Consider the following 24753-nt stretch of genomic DNA (forward strand, 5'->3'; position numbering starts at 1 on the left):
GGCAATAAAACAGGTTCAACTTTGCACCTGGTACCCGCACCTAGTAAATCCGGCACAGTCACTCCAGTACAAAGCCTGCTATAAATGCCAGCTGCTGGGCTCTTTGAGAGGAGAATGACAAAGGGTTTTAACAAAGCTGGCCCTACGTGCAGCGCTGGGAAGTCTCACAGATCAGGAGGCATGACACAGCAGCCCAGGGTGACATGCGACATGGGCCGCAGACACAGGCTAACATAGTTTTTATAAATGCCCCCATTTCCTCTTTTTAATAACCACTTAATGCTGTCATTTCCTGCCCCATCCATCACGATGAAGGACCGCACCGCACTGCTGCAAAACGCTGCGCGCCGCAAAACACTCCTGCACATCTCTCCATCGTCTTTCGTTATTTCCCTTCATCCTCCTTTCCTCTGCCGTGTGCGCGCTCTCAAATGTATATATACAGTACGGTGTCTGTAAGTGTGTGGATCCCATGGGCAAGGTCCCAAGGTCCTCTCTCATCCAAAACTGAGACTGGTGTGTGTGTGTGTTTGTGTGCAGTATGCTACTCATTGTGTGTGTATTTTTGGGTATGCTCTCGGTGCGCGTGTGTGTGTCTGACTGCATACCCATGGGTATCTGCCTGAATGTACTTTTTGAGAGTGTGTGTGACTGTGTATTGCATGCAGCCATGTGAAGCTGTGTGCCTGCTAGCTGCCTCCAGACTTGTATTCCCAAAACAAGCCGCAGGGCTTTGGCTCAGGTTTGTTTGTGTGTGCGTGCGTGTGCGCACCTGTTTGATAGTGGCTGTGTGCAAGGAGTGCACAATAAATTCTCCCTCACTGTTGTGTGCGTTCAAACCTGTCTGTGTGATTTTGTTTATGAATGTGTCTGTCTGCCAGCCTGTCCATCTGTCTGTCTGTTCCATCTCCACCTGTTTGTCGAAGGACTTCCTGTCATTCCATCTACACTGTGTGTTTGACTGTCTCTGCCAGTCCCAGTCCAGAGTCGGGCTGTAACTGGGCCGGGGGCGGCACCTCAAGGGTGCCAAACCATAGCAGCTGCCACCTTACTGAAAAGAAACTCTCAGACAGGGAGTTCAGATGGTAGTTAATTAATTTCTAAGTTTCTACAGCATAATGATTTTGTTTTGATATTGATTATTGTCATACTCTACCAAACATCGTTCTGAATAAGTGCATTTTCATCACACCCCAAGCAGCACTTGTACCTCCCCCAGAAACTGTTTACTTCTGTAATTAACTCTGCCAATGAGGTTATGTTTTCACCCGTCTCCGATTGTTTGTATGTTGGGTGGTTTATCAGCAGGATTACACAAAAACTACTGAACTGATTTCCATGAAACTTGGATGGAGGTTGGGTCTCGGCCCAGAATAGACCCCATTTACGTTTAGTGCGGATCTGGATAAAAGGATGGATCCAGGATTTTTTTTCTCACTTTCTTTGACATTGCAAGAACGGCTGTTTTTCGACATTTTCTTTAGTTTCTCAGGGAATAAGTCGTGGACCTTGATGAAAAAAAACATGCATATTTAGGTGGCTGGTGTTGATGAATGTGGGCAGTTTGATTTGGATCCTATATCTGGTGAGCTTAAGTTACGGTAAAGCAGTTATGGTAGGGATACAGTGCTATCGAGGCTTGAGTGAATTAAAGGGGACTGTTGGGCCATGGCGGAGGTATGCGCTCTGCTGAGTGCTGTTCTAGTTCAGTATGTTGTATGTGAAGCAGCGCCTCTGTCTCTCTGAGTTACACGTGACTCTCTGAAAACTTGCACAAATGATGCCCAGTTCTCATTATGGAAGCAGACAATTTTTTTCTGTTACTGCAACTTGTCATAATCAAATACATCATAATGTCACTATTACATCTAACAAGTGTAGTCTAGGTAGGTTGTCACTGACAGCTTGGCAGCTGTGACAGAGATTTGCTGTACCTTCAGTAATTTTACCTGTTTTTTGCTAGTTTTAGTGTGGAGGATACAGTTCGATGCAAGTAAACTATTACATAGAAATACGTTCAGCATTTTTTTTTCAATTTTATTATGATTTAAACTTTAAATTTATACACATGCAGTAAATAAAGGAGTTCACAAGTCATCTCTACTAACTCTTATGTATCTACTGCTGTAAATATGGCTGCAACTGACATTTTTTTTTATCTGCACGAAATGTCAAAAAATAGTCAAAACATGCCATCACAGCTCCACAGAGTCCAAGGTGATGTCTTCAAATGTCATGTTTTGTCCGACCAACAGTCCAAAGGCCAAAGATATTTAGTTTACTATTACATCAAACAAAGAAAGGCAGGAAATTCTCACATTGGAGAACCCTTCACCGAAAAGTATTTGGCATTTCTTCACTTTGGTGTTTTTGTTTGAAATATGACTGAAAAGATAAATCGAATATCAGAATCATTGGCAATTATTTTTCTGTCGATCAACCAATCAATAAATCAACTAATGAACCACTGATAGGTCAAATTCACTTGACACACATCAGTAAACAAATGATGCTGGACTTGTCACTCAAACAACCTTTACCCTTGTGAATATTTACACTTTTAGTTGATAATTGACTGTTGATAGCATCACAACCGTGCAGGATGCAGTCACGTAACTTGAGATCAAAATGAAGGCTGAACTCAAAGATGGATCTAGTTCGATCCATGTGTTCTGAGTACTAATGTAGTAACGTAACAGAGTACTTATGGGTCGGAACATGATGACAGGCAGATTATACTGTTAACTGTTCATTTTAAACAATCTTTTCAGTTGTTATGTGTTATACCACCTTGTATGTACTGATAAAAGTTTAGTTTCGAGGGCATCACTGAGCTGCAGGTTTTGCTTCTCATGATGGTTAGACGTGCTTCACTCCCAAACAAAGTCAGTTCATACATTAAATAAGACTATCCTGCACAATTTAGACTCAATTTGAGAGAAGAGTCGATCTGATAAATTGCCTCCCCTGCTGATGTCGACGAAGGGATGCTTTTCTGAAATTATATGTATTTATTTAATGAGCACTTGTCAGAGCTGTTATGGTAGAAAATACAGATTTGTAGTTAATGTGAATTCTTTACATAACCTCAAACACTCAAATAATTGATCAAAACAGTGCGCATCACATGACAGCCCCCTGCCAACACGAGCATACAGTCCTCAGCTCACCAACTGCTCCAGGCCAAAGTGAATATGCAACACATACATCAATACAACCCTGAGCAGAGTCCAGAGAAGAACAGTGGGAGAGGGGAGCACTGTAATCGCTCCAAAACACCAGCCTCTGATCTCGTTAAAGACTAATTGATGTTCTATGTTAACGAGCTTTACCTTAATTAGTGGTATTAAAAAGAACACTGGGTGCAACGTGTGCGGAGAGGGTGGGAGAGGGGTTTGGGGTGGGCGGCGGGGTTGAGGAAACTATCCACTAATGTTGCATCAAACAACTGATGAAAGGGGAGGCGGGAGAAAGAGAGGGAAGAGGAAACTGTGCAGAGGAAGTCACAGGTTGCAGGGGTGAGAGAAGAGACGGAAAGGATTGAGGCGAGAAGGAACAGGGGGATTGGCAGAAGAAAAGAGAAGACGGGCGAGGAGCGGGGGGGGGATTGAGCTAAGCTTGAAGGTTTTCTGCGCAAAAGTCGATGAATCAATAGGGTGAAATTGATGAAGAGCAGGGGGCTGGAGAAAACAAGCGCACAAATGTTGACTCTATTCCTCTCATCTCTTCTCCCTCGCCTTCCACCCATGTCCCCCTCTGATATTCAATTCAATCCTCCGCTCTTCCCCATCTCTCTGCCGCCTTTCCAATCTCTCACCCCGGCTTCTCCCCTCATGCCTTTTCCCTCCACCTCCTCCTCTTCCTCCTCGCACCTTCCCTCATCTCTCGCTCCCTCCACACCTTCTGTCTCTCTCATCAGTGCTCCTCTTCCTCCCCCCTCCCTCACCCTCCCCTCCTGTCTACCCCTACTCACAGCTGGTACAGTACAGATCTCTCAGGGCAACTGTACGACAGATCGGCAGAGAAAGGGGGGCTCTGTCGCTGACACTGAAGGCAACACTTTACGGGCAGCGGCGGTGGATGCAGTGCGCTGCTGCAGTACGCCTGTGTGTAAATTTCAGCGGGCTTGCGAGAGGAGGGGGGGACGATCAGCTGAGCAGAGCACATCACCTGTGGGTGAAAAGAGCTGATTGAAATGGATATCAGCTGGAGAACTCAGCTGAGGGAGGAGAAGAGACCAAACAGCCCACAGAAATGGGAAAACAAACAAACACATTAATTCCAATTTCCATCCGGATAAATGAATTCAGTGGTTTCCCAACGCAGGCCAATAAATTTGATCTCGCACTCCCAATCACTGCAGCAAATCTGCGAGAGAAGCAACACTGTGGCTCTCTGTTTTACAGGTCAACAGCACGAGCTCCTTCTGTGATGCTCTCTGTGGTCCAAGGCCTCGCTGTTGTTTTCCTCTTATTGTTATTCAGCGCTGGTGGTGCTGTGTGTTATTCACTTCTCTCCCTACATCGAGCACTGCGAGGCAAAAACAAAACTTATTTGGGCACCCGAAGGGGGGGGTTGGTTGCAAATTTAGCAAATCTACCTACAAAGTGAAATCTCTCACACACTCCCTTCACCCAGCTGGGGGGGGGGAAAAATAAAGAGGAAAAACCCGCCTGCTCCAGCTGTCTGAGAGTGTTTGAGGCAAGTCAGCCCGTTGGGGAAGATTCCTCGGTGGCAACAGAGGGATAACTGTGTGCTGCCATACGCCCAAATATTCAGCGTATCGGGATATAAATAGATCAAGAGGGAAAAACTGATCGGCAATCTTGCGGGCTTAGCTTTAGCTATAGAAGACGAGGAAGCACACACACACACACACACACACACACACACACACACACACACACACACGCACGCACTAACATTGACCACGCAGCCTGAGAAAATGAGCATCAACAGATATGATCACCTCAATTAATACATCCGCAGCAGAGTGAGGGGGAAACTGCAGCCAGCGCCGGTGTTTAAAGACTTAAACGGAACCAAAACTCTGTCTTTATCAATAATGCATAGAAAATTCCTGGCAGACAAAATCATAGCCTAAAGGTTTAGTCTATATGATTAATTGAACTGCCGGTGCTGTCTCTGTCTCTGTGTATGTGTGTGTGTGTGTGTATCATTGGACTATCTATGCCGGCTGCTGTGAGGAACCTATGCGTTAAGACGCTTGTGAGTTTTCAGGCGCAGCAATGACAGAGGGGTCAAAGCCCCGGTGCGCCGGCCGCGTCCACCTCTCCATCCCCGGCCATCCGTCTCTCCATCACGAGCGGCCGTCCAGATGCCGACACCCGAGCCCCCTTATGCCTGTCTCAATGACGCGTAGCACCCTCTCACTGCCCGAGCCGCAATTAATCTAAGCGGCACAGAGTCTCTGTCTGTGTGCGTGCGTGCGTGTGTGTGCGTGTTTGTGCGCGGAGAGAAGGAGAGAGAAGAAGAAGAAGAAGAAGAAGAAGAGGAGGAGAAAAAAAAAATGCCTCCGCACCGCAAATATCATTAAAATAAATGTACTTACTGTTTTTCACCAGCCTTTCCCCCCTCTTTTCCTGCGTCCCTCCATCCTTTTTCACATCCTTCCTTTTTGAGGTATCCGTTTTGCGGGTGTCCCCCCCCGCCACCGCTTCTGCCGCCGCCGCCGCCACCACCACCACACACACGCGCACACACAGACCCGCACACACGCCGGGAAAAAATATATATCTAAATATATATATATATGTTCTACATGTATTCAATTTCTCCGATCTCTCTCTTTACCTCTCTCCCTCCCTCTCTCCTCTCCTCTCTCCTCACACTCTCTCTCTCTCTCTCCCTCTCTCTCTCTCCCTCTCCCTCTTTCCCTGTTCTTTTGTTAAAATTCAGTATATGCGCCCCGTCACCTAGCAACCGTCAACCTCTCTCTCTCCCTCCTTCTCTCTCTCTCTCCCTCTCCCTCTCTCTCTCTCGTTTCCTCCCCCCCTCCCTCCCTCTCTCCATCACTGGCGACACGTGTTGAATGCTAAACTTAGCGGTCCGGAATAAAATTAATAAAGGGATGGACGCGCTATATCTCCCCTTTTCTCTGACTTTCCCCCCTCTCTCTCTCTCCCTCTCTTTCACTCTCGCGGTATCATACTGCAATATAAATATTTACTAGAACCACTCAGCCCTCTCATTGCCCCCCCCACACCCACCACCTCCTCCTCCCTTGCCTCCCTCTGCATTTCCCCCTCCCTCCCCCCTTCTTCCTCCCCTCCATCCATCCATCCATCCATCCATCCCTGGCTCCCTCCCTGCATCCCTCCCTCGCCGTCCTGCCTTTTTTCTCCTGCCTCCTATCGCCTCTTTCTGCTTCTCCAAGCAAAACGGAGGCGCCACACCAGCGTCTGTGGATCCACATGTGAGTGTCACCCTGCCCGGTGCGTGTATTTTTTTTTTTTTTTTTTCCCTGCATGGAGAGCTGCAGAGAGAGCATTCCTGTGAGTGTGTGTGTGTGTGTGTGTGTGTGTGTGTGTGTGTGCGTGCGTGTGCGTGCGTGCGTATGAGAAATCTATACTACAGTAGCATGTCAGTGACCATGTGTGAGCAGCTTGCAGAGAGTGCAGGAACATGCAGCATCACCACACTGCAGCTCCTCGTGTTATTCGACTGGAAGATGAAATATTTATATTGAAGTTTGTTGAAGAAGAGAGATGCTACAGTTGCGTGTGCTAGATTATACTTTGTTTACAGCTGTCTCTGGGGGGGACGCAGAGGGTGTGAGGTACATTAAATTTGAGATGTGTTGTTATCTTCTCCTCAGTCTCCTCCACTGCAGGATCAGAGCTAATCAATGAAGCAATAGTTAGCCGCAGATCATCAGCAGAACGTGCGCCCGGCTGCTCAGTCGATGATCTTATGATTGGGGTTTAACCTTTTCATCAGACCTTGGGATGTCTTCCACGATCACATGCACAAATGCACACATGCATGCACAGTGTGAGCTCACACAGGAGAAAGACCGAGTGCTTAAATGTAACGACAAGCAGGCCAAAGGTCTCGGCGTATTGACAGAAATGTGCCTTGCCCCTGGAGGTCTGGTAAATGATGGACGCACACCTCAGTCACATCTAATTGAACAATCATCAATACGAGGCTGACCCCACGAATGCGGAAGTGGCCACACACAAGTAGCGTGTGTGTACTGTATATGTGTGTGTCTAGATCCCTACAGGTCACCGCACAAGACTTTTTCTAGTCATATGGATCGTTTGGTTTTGTCTGCCCTGGTTTTGAGACACAGTCTCATCAACCTCGTCTGCCTCCGTCCTACAGTAGAGCTGAATGGAGTTACATTTCTGGTGCTTTGAACACTGAAAAATTAGACTTCAGAAATTTAACAGCAACATCTATTTCCAAAATCAGTGTCCTCATTACTTCGAATAATCCACAGAACAGGCTGTCAACAGTTGTGACAGTTTTCATATTTCCTCGGTAGAATTTAGTTCCAGTAAAAATGCTCTTGACAGTGGCAGAAAGCTAAGGGATGGATATCTTAAAACCTGGGCAAATAAAACTAAAACTACCTCCACGACTAAATATCAGCAGAGTAAAAGTAGTAGTTTCAGTGAGAAATCTTTGGTGAACTGACCGTTTAATCTACTACACAGTGGGATTCTGCACCAACAACGGCAAACATGTCGGCTTCACAGCAGCAGAGACTGGGCCAGCGACAACCCAGGCAACAGAATTAAATATTAGTATTGTTCGTTACTGCAAACCATGAATGAGCGACTGTATATTTTTTATGAGATGCTGGGGCGTTTTCCAGTCGTGTTAGTGGCAAAACACCAGATATTTTATTGGATTTGCAGCCCTGTTTGTGGTGACAGAACCAGGTACAACATAATCTTAAACAAACCCTAAACAATTGTTTCTTGCGCCTAAACCTAACCAGACCATAATCGCAACATTGCCAATTAATTGTGATTATAGTGAATATTGTTCATCACAGTTTCCTAAATCCCAAGAAGACAAGAAGTACTTTTACTAGTTTTGTCTGACAAAAGTTAAAAACCCAAAGATTACCACTCTAATGTGCAATGATTAAAAGTTGCAAAAGTCCCCACATTCTTTATTCTAGTAGAAATGCAGATGCAGATAAAAAAAAAAAAAGTGTAAAGGTACTGATTCAACTTCTTGGCTCTGAAATGTACTACTTTATCCCTTTGACGGACATTTTTACTGGTAATTTCTGTGCAAAGCTGACCCTCCCGTCATATTATTATAATTCAAAGACTATTAAACTTAAAGGTAGAATCAGTAGGATTTGTCCGAGCTGTTGGTAAAACGCATCATAAAGATATTTGATTGTTGAGTCTCATTCCAAAGACTTGGTAAAGTGTCCCAAGCACAGCAACAAAATTGAGAAAATAAGAAAATCCAGGCAGAGGGCTGCAGGGTCTCTGCAGATACGAGACACTAACACTCCTTTTCTCCCCTTTCGAGTCTCCCTCTCTATCTGTTTCCATCTTACTGCGTCTGCCGCGTGTGATTTGCACTGATGCACTGAGGACGCACTGGTTTGCACTGGTTGAAATCAGTCTTGTGATGTTGGGAAGGCGGCAAAATAGGAATAGTCGATAATTCAAAACTAAACTAACGACCCTCGTTTGAAAATGTAAGGAGTAGAAAGTACAGATGTTTGTGTTAAAGTGTAGGTAGAAGGTAAAAAGTTGGCAGTAGTAAGTATAAATACCTGCAAAAACCTGAAAAAATTACACTGGCCAAATATTTGTACTTTGTTACTTCCCAGTGACAATGATGTTAAACAGAAAAGCAACAAATCCTTGGATTTGAAAAGCTAGAATGCCATACCATTGTTCACCACACACACCAGTTTCCACCTGCTTCTTTCCACCTGGCATGATTTGTGATGAAATGACGCTGCATTAACAAACAATTAAGAACACAAACGGCTGCTAGTTGCTCTACATTTACACTGATCTATGGTCAGTTTTAGGACTCGGACCATATGGCAATAAAGGTTAGGATGTAGGGCGATTAAGCTGATCGGTGCGTCCCGGCCCAGTGATTAGACTCCAGATGGTATAGAAAGAGCGGCGGCGGCTGATTCTGAGCCATACGATTTGTGATAAGGGATCCATATCTGGTTCAGTGGTGCGTTCACTGTCGCTGCTGTGGTATTAATAGGCCAGATACACATCAGCTATTCATATTTTCTGCTACGCGGAAAAGGTGAACCAGCCTCTGTACTCTTCATATTCCTCTTGTTATCTGTATTTGCCACGTGCATTCATCTTCATTTGCATTCATCAATCAATTCATCATCACAGCTCGCCCATGTGCGCCCCTCTCTCTCTCTCTTGCACTTCCTTCCTGTCTCTATGGCGGTCTCTCTGTCTTGCCTGAGGCCTGTGGAGATATTGGAGAGGTAACATTAGGGTTTATGAGGCATGTGATGGTATGCGTCACCACTGTATTTACTCCACAGTATGTGTCGGTATGCTTCTGTAGCGCACAAAGACCTACAGTGTCTGCGCACATTTACATGATAGTTACAGTGCAGGAGTGTGTTTTCCTGTTGTTGTTAATAAAGGTTGGCCGTATGATGGAGGCACATTGCTCTGCTGGTGTCTGTTTGTTTTCCCAGTTCCACTTACTGTCTGTGAGAGCATGTGTGTGTTTGTGTGTGGGAGAGTGAGAGAGACAGTTTGAATTTTGTTGTTTGGTCTAATCTGATGTGACTGGGCTCCCCTATCTCTATTTACGCATCTGTTTAGCTCTGAGCTAACAATCAAACAATAAGGCTCTCTCTCTCTCTCTGTCTGTCTCTCTCGCTCTCTCTCTCTCTCACAAATACACATATACTGTGTACACGGATGCACAGAAAAACAAGAGTGCACTTTTGTTGGAATTCTGGATCCTGTGACAACATTTATACACAGAAATGATTGTCTTTTTTATGTTTTGTTGATTTCTTTTTTGTGAGTAGGAAACAAAATCCGTGAGATTATAAATGTACAATTATCCCACATGTGGTGGCAAGTAAGCCTTTACTCAAGTGCTAGTACCACACAACCTACTCCATTATAAGTAAAAGTCCTGCGTTGAATGTAAATAAGTATCATCTACTTGATGCAGAGAAATATTTAAAATAAAGTCCCAATAAATATAAAATAAATTAATCACAAGGAAAAGCACCAAATCCCACATTTGAGAAGCTTATTGATGAATAAAAGTTGTCCTTTCAGATCTCTGTTTTGATGAATTAATAAACACCCTCTGGACACTCTGCTCTCTTTTTGTATTTTATTAAGAATGTATCTGATAACAGAGCCCATGGAGTTCGCTTAATAAAAAATCTTTCCATCAGATTTATACAGAAGAAAACAAAGTCACAAAGAGCGTGCATGTTTACTCTACACTGTTCTGTCTTCTGTTCTCAATACTAAAATCCCGCCAATGAATGAACCAGTTAACCAAAACAAGAATATCTTAAGAAGTTGAGACTCCCCAGGTTCATATAGGCCGAATCCAACTTTCCACCCTCTGGACTTCTGGACTGAGCCTCTGCAGGCTTCAGTCGTACATACCTTGACGTGTTCACTGTCATTAAATCAGTGAAGTCTGGTGAAGTCTGCAGCCCAATGCGACTCCCTGGAAGTCTGCAGAAAGTCTGCTTGAGGGCCCTTGTGGACTGGATGAAGTGAGTTTGGACAGCCCTCGAGACTCGCAGACTTCCCACGATCACACCCACGAAGTCTGCAAGTCTTTGTATGCTCCCATAATCGCTCTATCTGGACACCACTCTGTCAAAGAGTAAATAAAACTTGCAGTAACCCTTTAGTTCCTCAACATTCACTTACATATGCATCATTTTCTTCAACAATTATAAAACCATTTTAAAATAGTTGCCTTTTATTTTTCAGTTTATTGGTTCAGTTGTAATTGTATAAACTGTTTAATCCATAACAAAGTATCGCTCACCATTCTATCAGCACTTCATGTTTTGTATGTTAAAATCTTAATTTTAAATACTCAAGTAAAGTGCTAGTACCTCAACTGTGTACTTAAATACAGCACTTGAGTAAATGTATTTTACTTTGATGATATATTCCACCACTGACTACAACCATGTTCCAGATGATTGGATGATTGATGTTGTAACTGTATTTCTGTGGAAAAGCTTCTCTTACAGTGTTTAAAACAAATTATCCTGGTGTTGCAACGAACGATTCTTTTCATTAGCAATTAATCTGTCAATTATGTTCTCAATTACTCTTTAGTCCTTCTTACTATCTGTCTTACTGATACTATGAAACAGTCCTCTGCATCAGTGGTGGCATGTAACTAAGTACATTTACTCAAGTACTGTACAAAGGTCAGCTGCTTGTACTTTACTTGAGTATTTCCATTTTCTGCTACATGATACTTCATCTCAACTACATTTCATAGCAAATATTGTATTTTTTACTTCTCTACATTTATTTAATAACTGTAGTTACTAGTTGCTTTGTAATTTGCATGCATAGCCAAAGTAGCTTTTAAATTAAGGTTTTTTTTAATGCTGTATATCTGATCCAATACTCGGTAGTGCCGATACTCGGTGGACCCATAGTACACAGTAAATACATACATATAAATATATGTATAATTTACTTTCACTTATACTTTCGATGCTTAAATATATTTATTGTCAGAATATTACTTTTACTTGCATTGGTGCTAGATAATATTTTAACACGATATCTTTACTTGTATGACTTTTAGGTACTTTTCACGACACCACTTCTACTCTCCATTACAACTTAAAGGGAAATTCTGTACTTTTTACTTTGAATGCATTTATATGAAAGCTATTTGGTTAGCTAGTAACTGGCTACTCATAAGTACATTCGGATGAGCTTATAACATATGATGCATGACTACAGATTAACTAACCAACAGCATATACAATAGTTAATATTAGCTCCACCTTGAACTGCAACAAGAAAATGCCGCTTACACTCTCAGAAGCCGCATTTCCTGCATTGAGTTTTACTTTTGACACTTTGGGTACATTTTGCGAAAAATACATACTTAAATTTTAACTGGCAATAGAAAAGTTTTGTGCTTCAGCGTGTCATTATGAAGTGAATGTTGATTGCACAATGTAATGGATATAGAATAATGAAACCGTCTGCTGTTACTTTGGTTCCCCATAAACCTTGCTAACGCTATACAATTCACCGGAATGAACTCAGGTTTTGTCCTGTGTTATTGTTATTTCCATTTAAAAAGATCTGAATATTTTCACCCCTGCCATTCATGTGCTATGTAGACGATCCACCATCTGGAACTTGCAAGTTGGCTGCTTAATAGCTTTGTTTTCACTTTTCGGTATTTCATTGAAAATCCAAGCCAAAAGACAAATAGTATACAAATGATTGGCCCTGCAGCTCATACAGCTGAAGCAATAAACTAAACAAATCCTACAAAAGACTCTAACTACCAAAGAACATCAGTGAAAATGGTGAATGTTGATACAGGAGTTGTTTTTACTTTGTCGTGACATGAAATGGGACTTTTGTGGTTTGAATTTGATTTTCTAAAGAAACGACAACAAGCGGAAGCAGGAGAAACAAGCAAACATTTCACTGCACTTGGTGTCCCAGGTGGTGAATGTTTGCAACATTACAACGCCTTATTTTACTGTGTAAATTGATATTTACAGTGTAGACAGTGGCGGTCCTAGCTTGCATGACGCCCTAGGCGAACCTCACCTTCAGTATTCAATATTTGAAAGCCACAGTAAACAGTATTAAGGATTATTTAAGTTATATAACAACATTCATCAACCAATACCATCATTAAATCTTAATTACCTCCCTAATTCCCCCCCCCCCCACACACACACACACACCAGGCAGATGCTGCACGCTCGCAATTCAAATTGATTTGATTACGATTCAAAGTGCAGTTAATGCGTTTGATTAAGAAAGAAAGGATCCTTTATGATTTTAGATTCCTGTCGTCTCTGCAAGACTTTTGTCAGGTCCCACTGAAACACACAGAGAGAGGTTGAAATTAGTTGACCGAAAGGAGTGAGAGATTGCGGGGTTGTGAAAAGTCCTCTAGTGTCTCTGAGGAGCGGTGTCAGACTGGCAGGATATTGAATTTGGCATGTTCCCACAGGCCAAATGGTGGTTTCGAGTGCCACATTTGACTTTAATCGCTGCAGCGTGTGAGGCTTGCTCCGCTGAACTTGTTGAAATATATCCCATGGCCTCGTCCGTTGATACACATCAGGTGATGTTTTTATTTTAAATTTCCGGTTCCGTTGTTTCCTCTCACTGTGACTGGCAAGTTTCTCCATCTGGCGTGGACGTTGTTAAACAAACAGACCTCGAGCCGCAGGGAGTATGCTGAGATTTCCACACGGTGCTGCATTAAACAGTCGCTTGTGAACTCGCTGAGTGTTATTTTCTTTTGGAAAATCGTACCGGGCTTAAAGCTACTGGGATGACGTTCTGAGCCTGAATGGACTGTGTGGTATTAACATTAAAGACATGGAGCTTTGACATAGAGAAAGACGGTGTGGTGCGGAGCTGGTTAGATGAGATGGAGACAGAGAGGGGAAGGGGTTCGGTAAAGAAGAGTGAAGGGGCCACAGAGCGCTGCCATGTTTTTAAAATAGCTAGATAGCTTTTTTTAACTAAATTCCCCCACCTTGCATGCAACAATGTGTGCTTTTACTTGGTATTCAGTCACTGAGTCTATCTCTCTTTTCCTTTTCCTCCCGCTCTTGCACACCGGGCAGAAAGTGAGGGAAAGTGGCAATTGAATTTCCTTTCAGTGGCGGTGTGTGGAATAGGAAAAAGTTCAGGGCCACAGTGCTAGCCTCTATCTCACGCAGACACTGAACGCAGCCTTAATCCATTCCCCTGCCCTTCCCCTTCCACACATACTTGTCTCCAAATCCCCTCCACTCCATTCCTGGAATAAATTATTTCGTTTCTTTTCGGTCCGCAGCATTTTTATTCGTCTCTGTGGTGCGCCTCAACTTCTGTCCCTGTGGAGAGCCCTGATGAATGTGTTGGGCTCACACCCTCTGATCATCCCTGCTCTGAACGCCTTTAGATACACACTGGCTTCTGGCTGCCTCCAATGCACATAAGGACTCTCTCTCCTTCCCTCTCCCTCCTTCTCTCTCTCTCTCTCTCTCTCTCTCTCTCTCTCTCTCTCTCTCTGTGTCTCAGACTCACATACACACAAAGGAATAATGCAAGCTATAGAATAGATCTGGATCCTTTATCTTTTTCTTCGCACACGCAAACTCTGCAGAGACAAAGACACATTTTCGCTCTCCTCTAAGGATCTGAGCCGGCGCTGTTGTTCCTTGTTCAGATTAATGATGACATTTAAGAACACTGAACAATTTCAAGCAACATCAATAATTCATCTGGGAACATACGTTCAACAATGTATGGAATGCAGTCCATATTGCTGAGCTCATGAATATGGAGAAAAGCTGCAAATGAATTATTCTTTTTTATAATTGGAGTCTCAGGACTTGATTACCAGAGCAAGAAGCCCGTATGTAATGGCGTGTGTTAATGTGTGCACATGCAGGGGGCACACAGCGCGTGTGTGTTCGGAGGAATTAATGAAGGCAGTCGCACTTTCTCTTGCGCCAAGTTGCCATGTTGGGGTGCTGCGCTGATTGGCGTGGCCTGGACCGCTGTCTGGAGGCCCTAACGATGTCAGATAAAGCCTCATCTTCCTCACTGGCGTGTGCGTGCATTTTCCCAGCGGGACAAAGCTTGACAACACGAGATTGGGATTCGATAAGGATAAGTGAGCGCTCTGTTTCATCCAGGTCTCCGGGGGATTCACTTCTAACTTCTAACACGCCAAAAAGCACACATACACACTTGGAGAAACAGATTCCCCCCTGGCGGCCGAGCCTCCAGTGGTATCAATTAAGGAGCCGGTCCAATCAATGTCTTACCAGCAGCCTGATACTCAACTACAAGGAGATTAAGACTAAGCTTACATCTTAACACAGAGGAGCCAGCCACACAAACATACAAAGACCCCCTACTCACTTAAAACACACATTGCACATCACAAAACACAGCGATGTTAGCACAACAACCAGCCTCCTTTTTGTCTGCTGTGTCAGTTGCATCTGGCGGCGTTTGTGCTTTGAGACTCTCTATGAAAAGAGGACAATAATGGAATGTGTACTTTCTCTTTCTCTCACTGTTATTTTTCTCTCCTCTTGTCTCTCCCTTTGCTAGGCTAAAGTCTGACCTAAATACTTCAGGTTTTTGATGATTGGACCAAAACAGAGATCAGAGGCGTCCGGCGGGCCTGTCGTGATAGTGGAGGGAAAGGGGAGGGAGGCTGAGGATCTGGACACCCTCGCACAGAGATGCCGGTACTTACCACACTTCATAACTGTACAACACGGAGCTCATAAACCAGTCAGACCTTATCCTCACAGACTGCTGAATTCATCATCTTAAATCTTACTCAAAGCCTTACCTTTCACCCTGCAGTGAGATGAAAAAGCTGCAGCGTATCAGCTCCCTGCCCTCCAACCAAGCCACCGCTAATCCAGGCCTGGGCGGGAGGGGTCCATCATTCACACGCTTGGAGGGGACACCGGAGAACCTTTGACCTTGGCTTGTGACCACACCTTGAGATTGAAGAGCCGGTAATGCAGCGATGGCAGTTGGCCCACCAGTTAATGATCTGCTGCTTCCTTTTTCCAGCTTAATACAGATCCATACTGCTTACCACCATCGCAACACACACACACACACACACACACACACACATTGTCATCCTACCAAACACAGTCGGGGCAGGAAACATAGAGGTCAAAGAACGCCTCACCAGTTTCCTAAGTGCACCCATTCATTTTTCATTTAATGATGTGAGAGGATGTGATAGGTGTAAGCACCGTGATGAAGTCCCCTCTGATTCCATCACCGGCTGCTCCTCCGTCCTGCAGGACACAAAATAAGGAAGGGCAGCTCTGACCAGGAGTAGAGTTTCAAAATGTTGAACTGCTTACTCAGCTGAATATTAGTCCCGAGTGTCAAAAGACTCATTTTGTGGTTCCTCATTAAAGTAATACATTTAGCTGAGATTATATTGTATGCATCAATCAAAGTATTCCTACATTTTCCCCAAGCTTTGCAATAATATGTTTTATGATAAATTGTAAGAAATTGTGAATTGTCAAATTAAGTGTAGTGCATAGGAACATTTAAATCACACAGAATAAAGTGCATCATTTCTAAGACCCAATCCTCCTCCAGCAAAGGTCTCTGACCAAAACATTGAAAATCCTAAGAGACATTTTTCGGTGCCCGGGGATTAAAAAGTGCAAAAAGCGATTCTGGAGAAAGATACTTGACTGATCAGTCTCATTCCCAGGTCCTCAAACACTGATGCTTTGCATTGGCAGGTCGGGCCTCCACAATGCAGGTCAGCTGCCAGTTTCCTACTCGGAAGTAACCGCTACTGTTAGCGCGTTATCACAGTGATTTGATATATAGCGTGCTAAACAAGAACTGCTACGTGCCCAAATTGAGTCCAGCTGGAAACCTTTTACCACATTCACACCTATGGCAAGCCTGTGTTAATGTATGGTGTCAATTCATGATGAGTGCATTGTGATCTGATTGTTATCGAATTTGAAGGTGGAGGTGATGATGGGATCTCAGCTGGGTGTAAATGTAAATCCATACAATGTGTCCACATGCTTAAAGGTTCAGTGTGTCTGATTTCTGGGGACTAATGGACAGAAGTGGGATATAACATTTATAATTATGTTTTTATCAGAGTGTAATCACTTGAAACGTATCGTTGTGTATTTGTGAGACTTTTATATCTACAGAGGGAGCAGGTCATCTTCTATGGAGTCGCCATGTTGCACCGGTGTGTTTCTACAGTAGCCCAGAACGGACAAAAAGAGGGTCTTTCTCATTTTCACATTTTTAGCATCAACCATAGGGGAGGGTGAGAGGAAGGATATTCAGTGGCTAATCTGCAACCTCACTTCAATGCCACTAAATCCTGGGCAACACTTAATAAAAAACATCATAGATTAATTAAATTTTAGTTATTTTTCTGTTAATAAAGAATGAAACACTTTATAAACCAACTTTATAAAGATCAATCAAATAATGTTTATAGATGAACGACACAGAAATTTTCAAAACATTTACAAAGTATTATAAACATCAATGACAGCTTTACAATAAACAACTGCTTAAGAAATGCAAAAGGCATGTCGTTGTTTATTAACAGTGAAACAGCTATTAACTAAAGTTTAATTAACTGTAAATGTTCCATTTATCATTGATGATTATTATATAGTATTTGAAATCCTACACACTGGACCTTTAAGGAATAAAAATCAACCACCAAGTTTAGCATTTACCAAACTCTGCCTCTTCAATATCTTGCAAGTCTTACCTCTGAAAAAAAACAATGACTGAATGCCTCTCCCTGACCTGGGATGCACCATGTGCTTTTCAACAAGTACACCTGCTCCACTGAACTAATTTGCATGATCTACAACTACACGCTACATCACAGTGCTGGCATTATCAGGAAAATGAGAACACTAATACCAGATCCCATTGATCAGTTATTATGATCCAGATGATACTGTATATCCAGACACAGATCCTAGACATGTCTTTCCCCATCTCTCTCCCCTAATTTCCTGTCATCTCTTTACTTCCAAATCAATTTTTTAATTAAACTGTTTTTTTTTAAAAGAAGGCACAGTGTAAACCTTGAACTGCAGTAGACATCAGTTTCATTCATCAATCAATCAAGAACCCAATCATTTGATCAGCTCCAAAATTTGCAGGATCAGTCATCCATGGGTGCCATGGTTACCATTAATCCAGTTCCCAACCCTCAAATCACAATTACATAATCAATCAGAGTGATCAATGACTCGGTCAGCTGCTGAATACACAGCCAAGCCACAGCCAATCAAACTTTAAACTGTGTGCTGTCAGAGCTCTCTGCGAGCGTTTAGTCCGGGGGGAGAACCGAGACGAGCGGAGCACACCTCGGCTCTCTGAAGTGGCTTTCCCTTCTCTGAACACTGATCTGATAAGATAGGAGCAAACCCCACCAGATATTTGTTTTCTCGCTCTGTCACTGCAGAGAGGAGAGCTTCTTTGGAAGTGGATTCCACTGGGGAGGAGGAATCCAGGGCCGGTTATTGGCTTTGGCCCCCCCGTCAGACTGACCCGGAGAAGCCAAACATCTGCTTCTCTTATGTGATGGGGAGGCAACAGTATGCGGCGTCAGCTTCTCGCTCACACAAAAGGAGAGTAGTCCCATGACTCAAGGACGGACACGGGCGAGAAATTATGAATGCTTCGATCCCACTACTCATTGACTAAACATGGATTCAATTAAAGCCGGCTGAAGGTCATGAGGTAATACAATGTAAGGGAGTCTGGCGCGTTGCTTAATGGAAGTCCTCATGGCTCTGGTAATATTTAATCCGACAGCCCACCCTGACTACCCCAGAGTGCTGTCATTACCTGAGTGTTGTGAAGGAGGCAAACGTGCTTCAAATTCACAGACTGATGTCAACAGACTGTGTTACCTAATGTTTCCAGATATAGAAAGATGATAGAGCGCTGTGCTGAAAACAGGGCCGGCGACAGAGACAGAGAAAAAAAGAACAGATAAAGATCAAAGGGAGTGGGGGGGGGGGGGGGTGACACAGGTGAGGAGGTAGTAAAGTACAGTGGGCGGGGAGTGGATACTATGGGAGGGAGAGGAGGAGGAGGGAGAGAAAAGGGAGATAAGGAGAGAGCAGGCGAAGGAATTTGTGAGGAACTGAAAGCAGCAGAAGGCAGTTGAGGGGAAAAGGGAGGAGCGCCGAGCAGACAGCAAGGTTGCACATGAGAGGTCTGAGGAAGAATTAAACAAAGCACAGAGAGGCAGAGAAGGGGACAGGAACAGGTAGAGTTGGGAAGGCTTCAATCTTACCTCACAGCTAATTACTACTTTCTCACAGTGGTGAAAGAAAGCAAACAGAAACCAAGAGCAAAACAGCAAACAGAAAGGGCAGCTGAAGGCGGGAGAGAAGAAAGCAGAAGTAAGACGAAACGGAGCAGTTAAAAAGTCTGGTCCCGTAGATTAATTGAGCAAGAAAAACAAAACAGAAGACAGACGAGACTGTGAGGAGAAAGCAGGAGGGGAAGGAAAGTAAGAAAACACGCAGATATTCATTGACAGAGAGGTCTGGACTTAACTCTATGGATTACTGACATCAGCAAAACAAAGGAAGAAGAGCGTCAGAAAAGAGGTCACTGCAGTCCAGCAGCAGTGTGACTCGCCTGAGCCTGTCTACTATGCAACCGAGACAGCTGAGATAGACAGACACACTTCTTAAAGACAATCCTCTCTGTAACAGCACCATGTTGATGAAAGAGTACCGCATATGTATGCCACTGACTGTGGATGAGGTAAGTGTGTTTGTCTTTCCCACGCTCGCACACAGAAACACAAAACACACACACACACTACCCTCGCTACACATTTAAATTCACAGACAAAAGAGAGGGGCTTTATTTCAAAATGTGAATGTGTTGTTTCCACTTGTAATCTTGAAAGCGTTAATGCGCTGATAAGAAAAGTGCCAAAAGAGCACACAGACCTCCTGCGGCGGCCGCTCCGTGGGAGCTTTGGCAATTCGGGTCTGCGAGGTATGTTCAGCACCGACAGGCCCGGCCAGTCTGATGGAGCCAACGCACAACACCTGGCCGGCAGCATCATGGCACTGCTGTTGTGTCTAAATTAAGTCCCCTTCTGTCCGCCTCTCAGCTTAGCTCGCTTGCTCTAGCACTCCTCAAACTAGTCGGACTGGTTACGGTTTTGCTCGGGCTACACTCAAACAAAGGCCTGCAGGGTTGTAAACAAACGACATCCCGCTAGACAGAGAAGAGGTGGCTCGGAGGGACGAGCGAGTTATGCGCCAAAGTGTCCTTCAAAAGGAACGTCCTCATCACCTCCTCCACCTACCCTCCCTCCCCCTTCAGTTCTACCTGTTACTACAACAATGACAGTGACAAATAGCAGTCCAAAATAGGATTTACAGTATCAGTACAGGGCGCACAGTAACTTGAGCTTGCAGCAAATCCTCTTTCGCCTGAATGTAATATAAGTTTAAGTGCAGCTTATTTGGAACAGTATCAAATCGTGACAGTTACCTCAGTCCAAGCCATTTACAACGTCCCAACACATTACTTCATTTTTTTAAGGGGACAGTGTTGAATTTCAGGCGTGAAGTTTTCAGTAGTGCTTCTGTAACACAATACAGCTTGGCCGTGTTAAGGCATGTCCACTATTGTGTTCTGCCGTGGGAAAATTTGATCGGTGGAGTTTGATCGCCAGCTCCTTGAATGTACATGCTGAGTGTGTCCTTGAGCAAAACACAGGACAACAAATTCCTCCATGTTTGTGTGTAGAGTGCATCCAACCTGTAACGTGGAAGTTTCAATGTTTTATGAAAGTTTTAGCTCAAAACATTTCTGGAGCTTCACAGCAAAACAGTGTTGCAGAATTCTCCTAAACAACTAAAGTAGATGAAGAATTGTTTAAAAACATGAAAACAAACTTTTATTTGAAAATTTGACAGCAACTCCATTGCCAAGCTTGTGCACCCACTTCAGACGGGGTGCATGCTAACACTTCTAGCTTAGCGGATAAAGTGAAGATTTTGGCTTTAGAAAGTGTGTAAATAATGTCTTTTCCAATCCGTTCGGGATCTTGGGGCTTCCAGAGAGGGAATACGCCAGTATGAAGCCATTTTCTGTGTTTTCTCCAGTTGTTTTTATACGTTTGGAAACAAGCCTCCCGTCTTCTTCAGCTGTGTAGGAGAGTGCTGCAATACAAAAAAGGGAACCGTGATGACTAAAAAGCACAAGTCATGGGATGGATGAAAGGAAACTTCCAGTTCCACTGATAAATCACTTATTAGGAAATGGAAAGAGTGTGGCCCAGCTGTAAATAAGCCTAGACCAGGCCGGTCTGAAAAACTGAGCTGTCTTTTTTTGTTGTCAAAAAAGCCACATTAAGTCCACTTTAATGTTGTAATAACATAAAACATGCAAACAACAAACTTCCAAGGTGGGTGAATACTTTGTCTAGCTGTTGTACATCCCCACTAGACAGAAATGCTTCATCCATGATAATTATTGTTTAGGGATGAGAGTAAATGTTACGCTTCAGAGCAACTGCAAATATTTTGTTAAGGTTTTTGTATGCGTTTCACAAAAACAGTCTCATTCTCATTGTCAGTGGACAGATCCTGGGCTGCATAACAAATCCAAGTCTTTGCTCTGAGCATTTTATCACTTCTTTAAAAAAGTTGCTTTGAGCGGTACCTTCTTTGAATTGTAAATTCTCTCTTTTCTGTTGCCGTCACAGTGACACTATCTGCAGAGTCTCCACCCCACCATGATGAGCTATATTTACACCTCTCAGGAATTTATGACAAACTGACTGCTTGTAAACCTATCATCAGTTTGTTTTTTTTTCTTTTGAAATGACACTCGGAGAAAAATACATGCCAAATTCCTCCAATGAATGAGTTTCTCAAAACATCGCTCATCACAGTCATTCAGCGTGCATAAAAGTGATTTAAAGACGGATAAGTCTTTTTAACTTCCTGCTCAGATTACATTTCTAGAAAGTGAAAAAGATTCACAACCTGTGTGTGGGAGGAGCTCGCTGCTCTGCAGTCTGTTAAACACCCATCGCTTTGATTAATTAAGTCTCATGAATACCCAATAAGTAAATATTGAATGTTGACTTTCTACAGTAATTGGAACAAGAAGGAGGAGTGTCACACTGATGTCAGCAGGGTACAGTGAAGGATGGCGAACTGAAATCTGCCCTCCTCTTTCTCTAGTCCTGCTCATCTTTCTCTGTTTCTGCTTTTAATTAAAACAACGCTTTAGTGGCACACAGATATAGGGCAACAAAATGAATTACGTTATGTGGCCACAGCAGCACCGTTTATTTGTTTACAGTACAATTTTATTGCCTTTTTATAACTTTAAAAAGCTCACAGAGTGATTTGCAATTAAGCAATATACTGTACATAGAGATAATGTTGAGGAGGACAAGGTGTTATTGTGTGATTTGTGTAACACTGATTCTGTCAGGCTCAGCTCACGGAGGAGGTCCCCCTGGTGCTCAAAGGCCTCGTCCTCTTTAGAATACATATCAGCATTAAGCACAAACTGGAGCTGCAGCAGAGAAGTCCCATCCTCCCACTGATTTAGACACCATGAGTTCCCCTCAGTGGCCACATTAAGTTTTGATATGGTCACTTGAGGGAAATCTTTATACACAGCGAGTGACTATTTAAAAAAATAAAGAGCAAACACAAAGCTTGCGCCTAAGCAGCACTGAGTAAGTGCCTGTCGAGACAAAATCGGACTCAGCAACTATGGCTGAACCTGCTGCCAAAAGAGTTTTCTGTCCTCTCACCAGCTACTTCCTCTTAGTGGCCGATGGTTTTTATGATTTCCTCAATGCAGTTTATTGTTTGTTACTGAAGTCCTCAAAATCCCTTATTGTCTTGTGGCCCTTGATGTGATAAATGTTGGTATATTTCGATTTGAACCCATTCTTAAAGGTGCACTCTGTAGTTTGGGGGAGATATTTTAATCGGAGGAGAAAGATCTTTATCGACTGATTTTTTCACACCTGAACAAACTAGCTAAACAAACTCTCTTTGTTTTCATGACTGAATAAACTGAATAAATTCTACATAATGTTGCTTTAAAAGGTAGCACACACACACACACAGATCTTCAGGTCAAAGTTGGGCCAAAACGTTGATCTCTGATATCTTTAAAGGACACAATGCTGGACTTGTTGTTTGCTGTTTGTAAACACACCAGGTGCAGTAAGTGATTCTGGAGAAAGATAACTAATTGTAGCAACGTGGAAATGAAATCTAACCATCTTTCTCTGGAATCGCAGATGCCGAAAAATTTCCAAACGCGGCAGAATTCTCAGTAAATACGTGACGCAGAGAGAGATTGTTTTTGTATGACTGAAACCTTTAAAACAGTGCTACTGTATGTAACATTTGAAATAACTCACATTTTTCCTCCTTCAAATAAACAAATTCAATAACAATACAAGGCTTCGTTGCCAGATTCATTTCTCAAAGAGGTTAGCAGGAGCTAATGGAGGCAAATTTTATGTAGCCATTGTGGTTCAGTGACGTTATAGCATGACTCTTTTTTACTTGTTTTATTGCCACATAATTTTTTAGCATTCAGCATTATCCCACAATTACTCAACTATTCAACATTGGAATTACATGACTTTGGTTTAGCATCACAAACAGATGTTACACTTTGTTCAGCATAACCTTATTACCCTTGACTCTGTTCGGATTACTTCTAAAACTTTTATCAGAGTGAATAAGGAAGAAAACCTTAGGAAGAGGAACAGGATAAACAGACAGGCAATAGATGTTGTATGTATAGTATAGTGAGAAATAAAGAGGAAAATAAAGTTGCGTCAAACCTATAAACCTTATCGTCTCACCCTCGTGTTGATGGTAAATCAGGTGAAGTTTCATTTTTTAGCCTCCATTAGCTACTGCTCATTCCAAACCAACAAATGCTGAAACTGCAAAACCTCTTTGAGAAATTAATCTGGCAACGAAGCCTTGTATTGTTATTGAATTTGTTTATTTGAAGAAGGAAAAATGTGAGTTATTTCAAATGTTACGTACAGTAGTACTGTTTTAAAGGTTTACTATGCAACAGTGTAAGAAGAAACAAAAATAGTCGTACAAAAATAATCTCTGCGTTACGTATTTACCTAGAATACTGCCGTGTTTGGGAGTTCTTGGGCGTCCGTGATACTAGAGAAAGATAGTTAGGTTTCGTTCCCACGTCGTCAAATGAGGCTCAACAATCAATTATCTTTCTCCAGAATCACTTACTGCACCTGGTGTGTTTACAAACAGCAAACAACAAATCCAGCAATGTTTCCTTTCAAGATATCAGAGATCAACGTGTGGGCCTATCTGCTTAGTTTAAATTTCCCCTGACGCACAAATACAATCACAATTTATGAATGAAAATAACGCTGCACTCATAATTTGTCACTTTGGATTAGGAAGATGATTTTGCTTCACCTTTTCTCAACATTTTTTTCTCTCTCTCTTTTTTCTGCTCACCCTCACTACCATAAACCTCATCCTATACCTTCTCCTCGGTCTGCAGTACAGGATCGGGCAGCTGTACATGATCAGTAAGCACAGCTGTGAGCAGAGTGGTGGAGGAGAAGGGGTGGAGGTGGTGCGGAATGAGTCAGATATTCACCCCCAGCACGGGCCAGGACAGCTGACTGAGAAACGAATCTACCTCAGCAGGTAGAGTGCATCTCAATTGTATTGCTGTACTAATGATGTACTTATACTAATAATTCTGGCTATTTGCAACCTGAGCCTTATCCTCCAGTTGACAGCTCTGTCGTTACTATAACTGATGGAGTTCGATCTTTGATCTCTTACTCCACTAAAAAGCTTTATGTCCTGTAGATCCATGTTGCAGGTATCACTTCTGACAAGCAATAAAACATAATTTTCGATACTCGCTGTAGTGTTACCCGCCTCCATCCAAAGTCCAAGTAGCCACTGTTTAAAAC

At 43.0% G+C, this 24753-nt stretch overlaps 2 protein-coding genes across 7 annotated transcripts in view; one reads left to right on the forward strand and one right to left on the reverse strand.

Moving 5' to 3' along the window:
* Positions 1-5683, reverse strand: part of grin2db (glutamate receptor, ionotropic, N-methyl D-aspartate 2D, b) — a 53275-nt gene extending 47592 nt beyond the window's left edge. For both annotated transcript variants that reach the window (XM_084357671.1, XM_084357670.1), the window contains exon 1: positions 5573-5683. The gene's annotated coding sequence lies outside the window, so the exon portion shown is untranslated. The remainder of the gene's footprint in view (positions 1-5572) is intronic.
* The window catches only part of pitpnc1b (phosphatidylinositol transfer protein cytoplasmic 1b), a 55647-nt gene that overhangs the window by 17562 nt on the left and 13332 nt on the right, over positions 1-24753 (forward strand). For 3 of the 5 annotated variants that reach the window (XM_084357681.1, XM_084357682.1, XM_084357683.1), the window contains 3 exons: positions 15321-15460; positions 15582-15739; positions 24330-24478. In XM_084357681.1, the coding sequence (XP_084213807.1) occupies positions 24351-24478 (128 nt within the window). In that variant the 5' untranslated portion in view covers positions 15321-15460; positions 15582-15739; positions 24330-24350. Of the gene's footprint in view, positions 1-6346; positions 6456-15320; positions 15461-15581; positions 15740-18936; positions 19539-24329; positions 24479-24753 lie in introns of those variants that run through there. The other 2 variants (XM_084357684.1, XM_084357680.1) reach the window with 2 other exon arrangements.

This window comes from Pagrus pagrus (assembly GCF_965226575.1).
Source record: "Pagrus pagrus genome assembly, chromosome: 7".
Lineage (NCBI taxonomy): Eukaryota > Metazoa > Chordata > Actinopteri > Spariformes > Sparidae > Pagrus > Pagrus pagrus.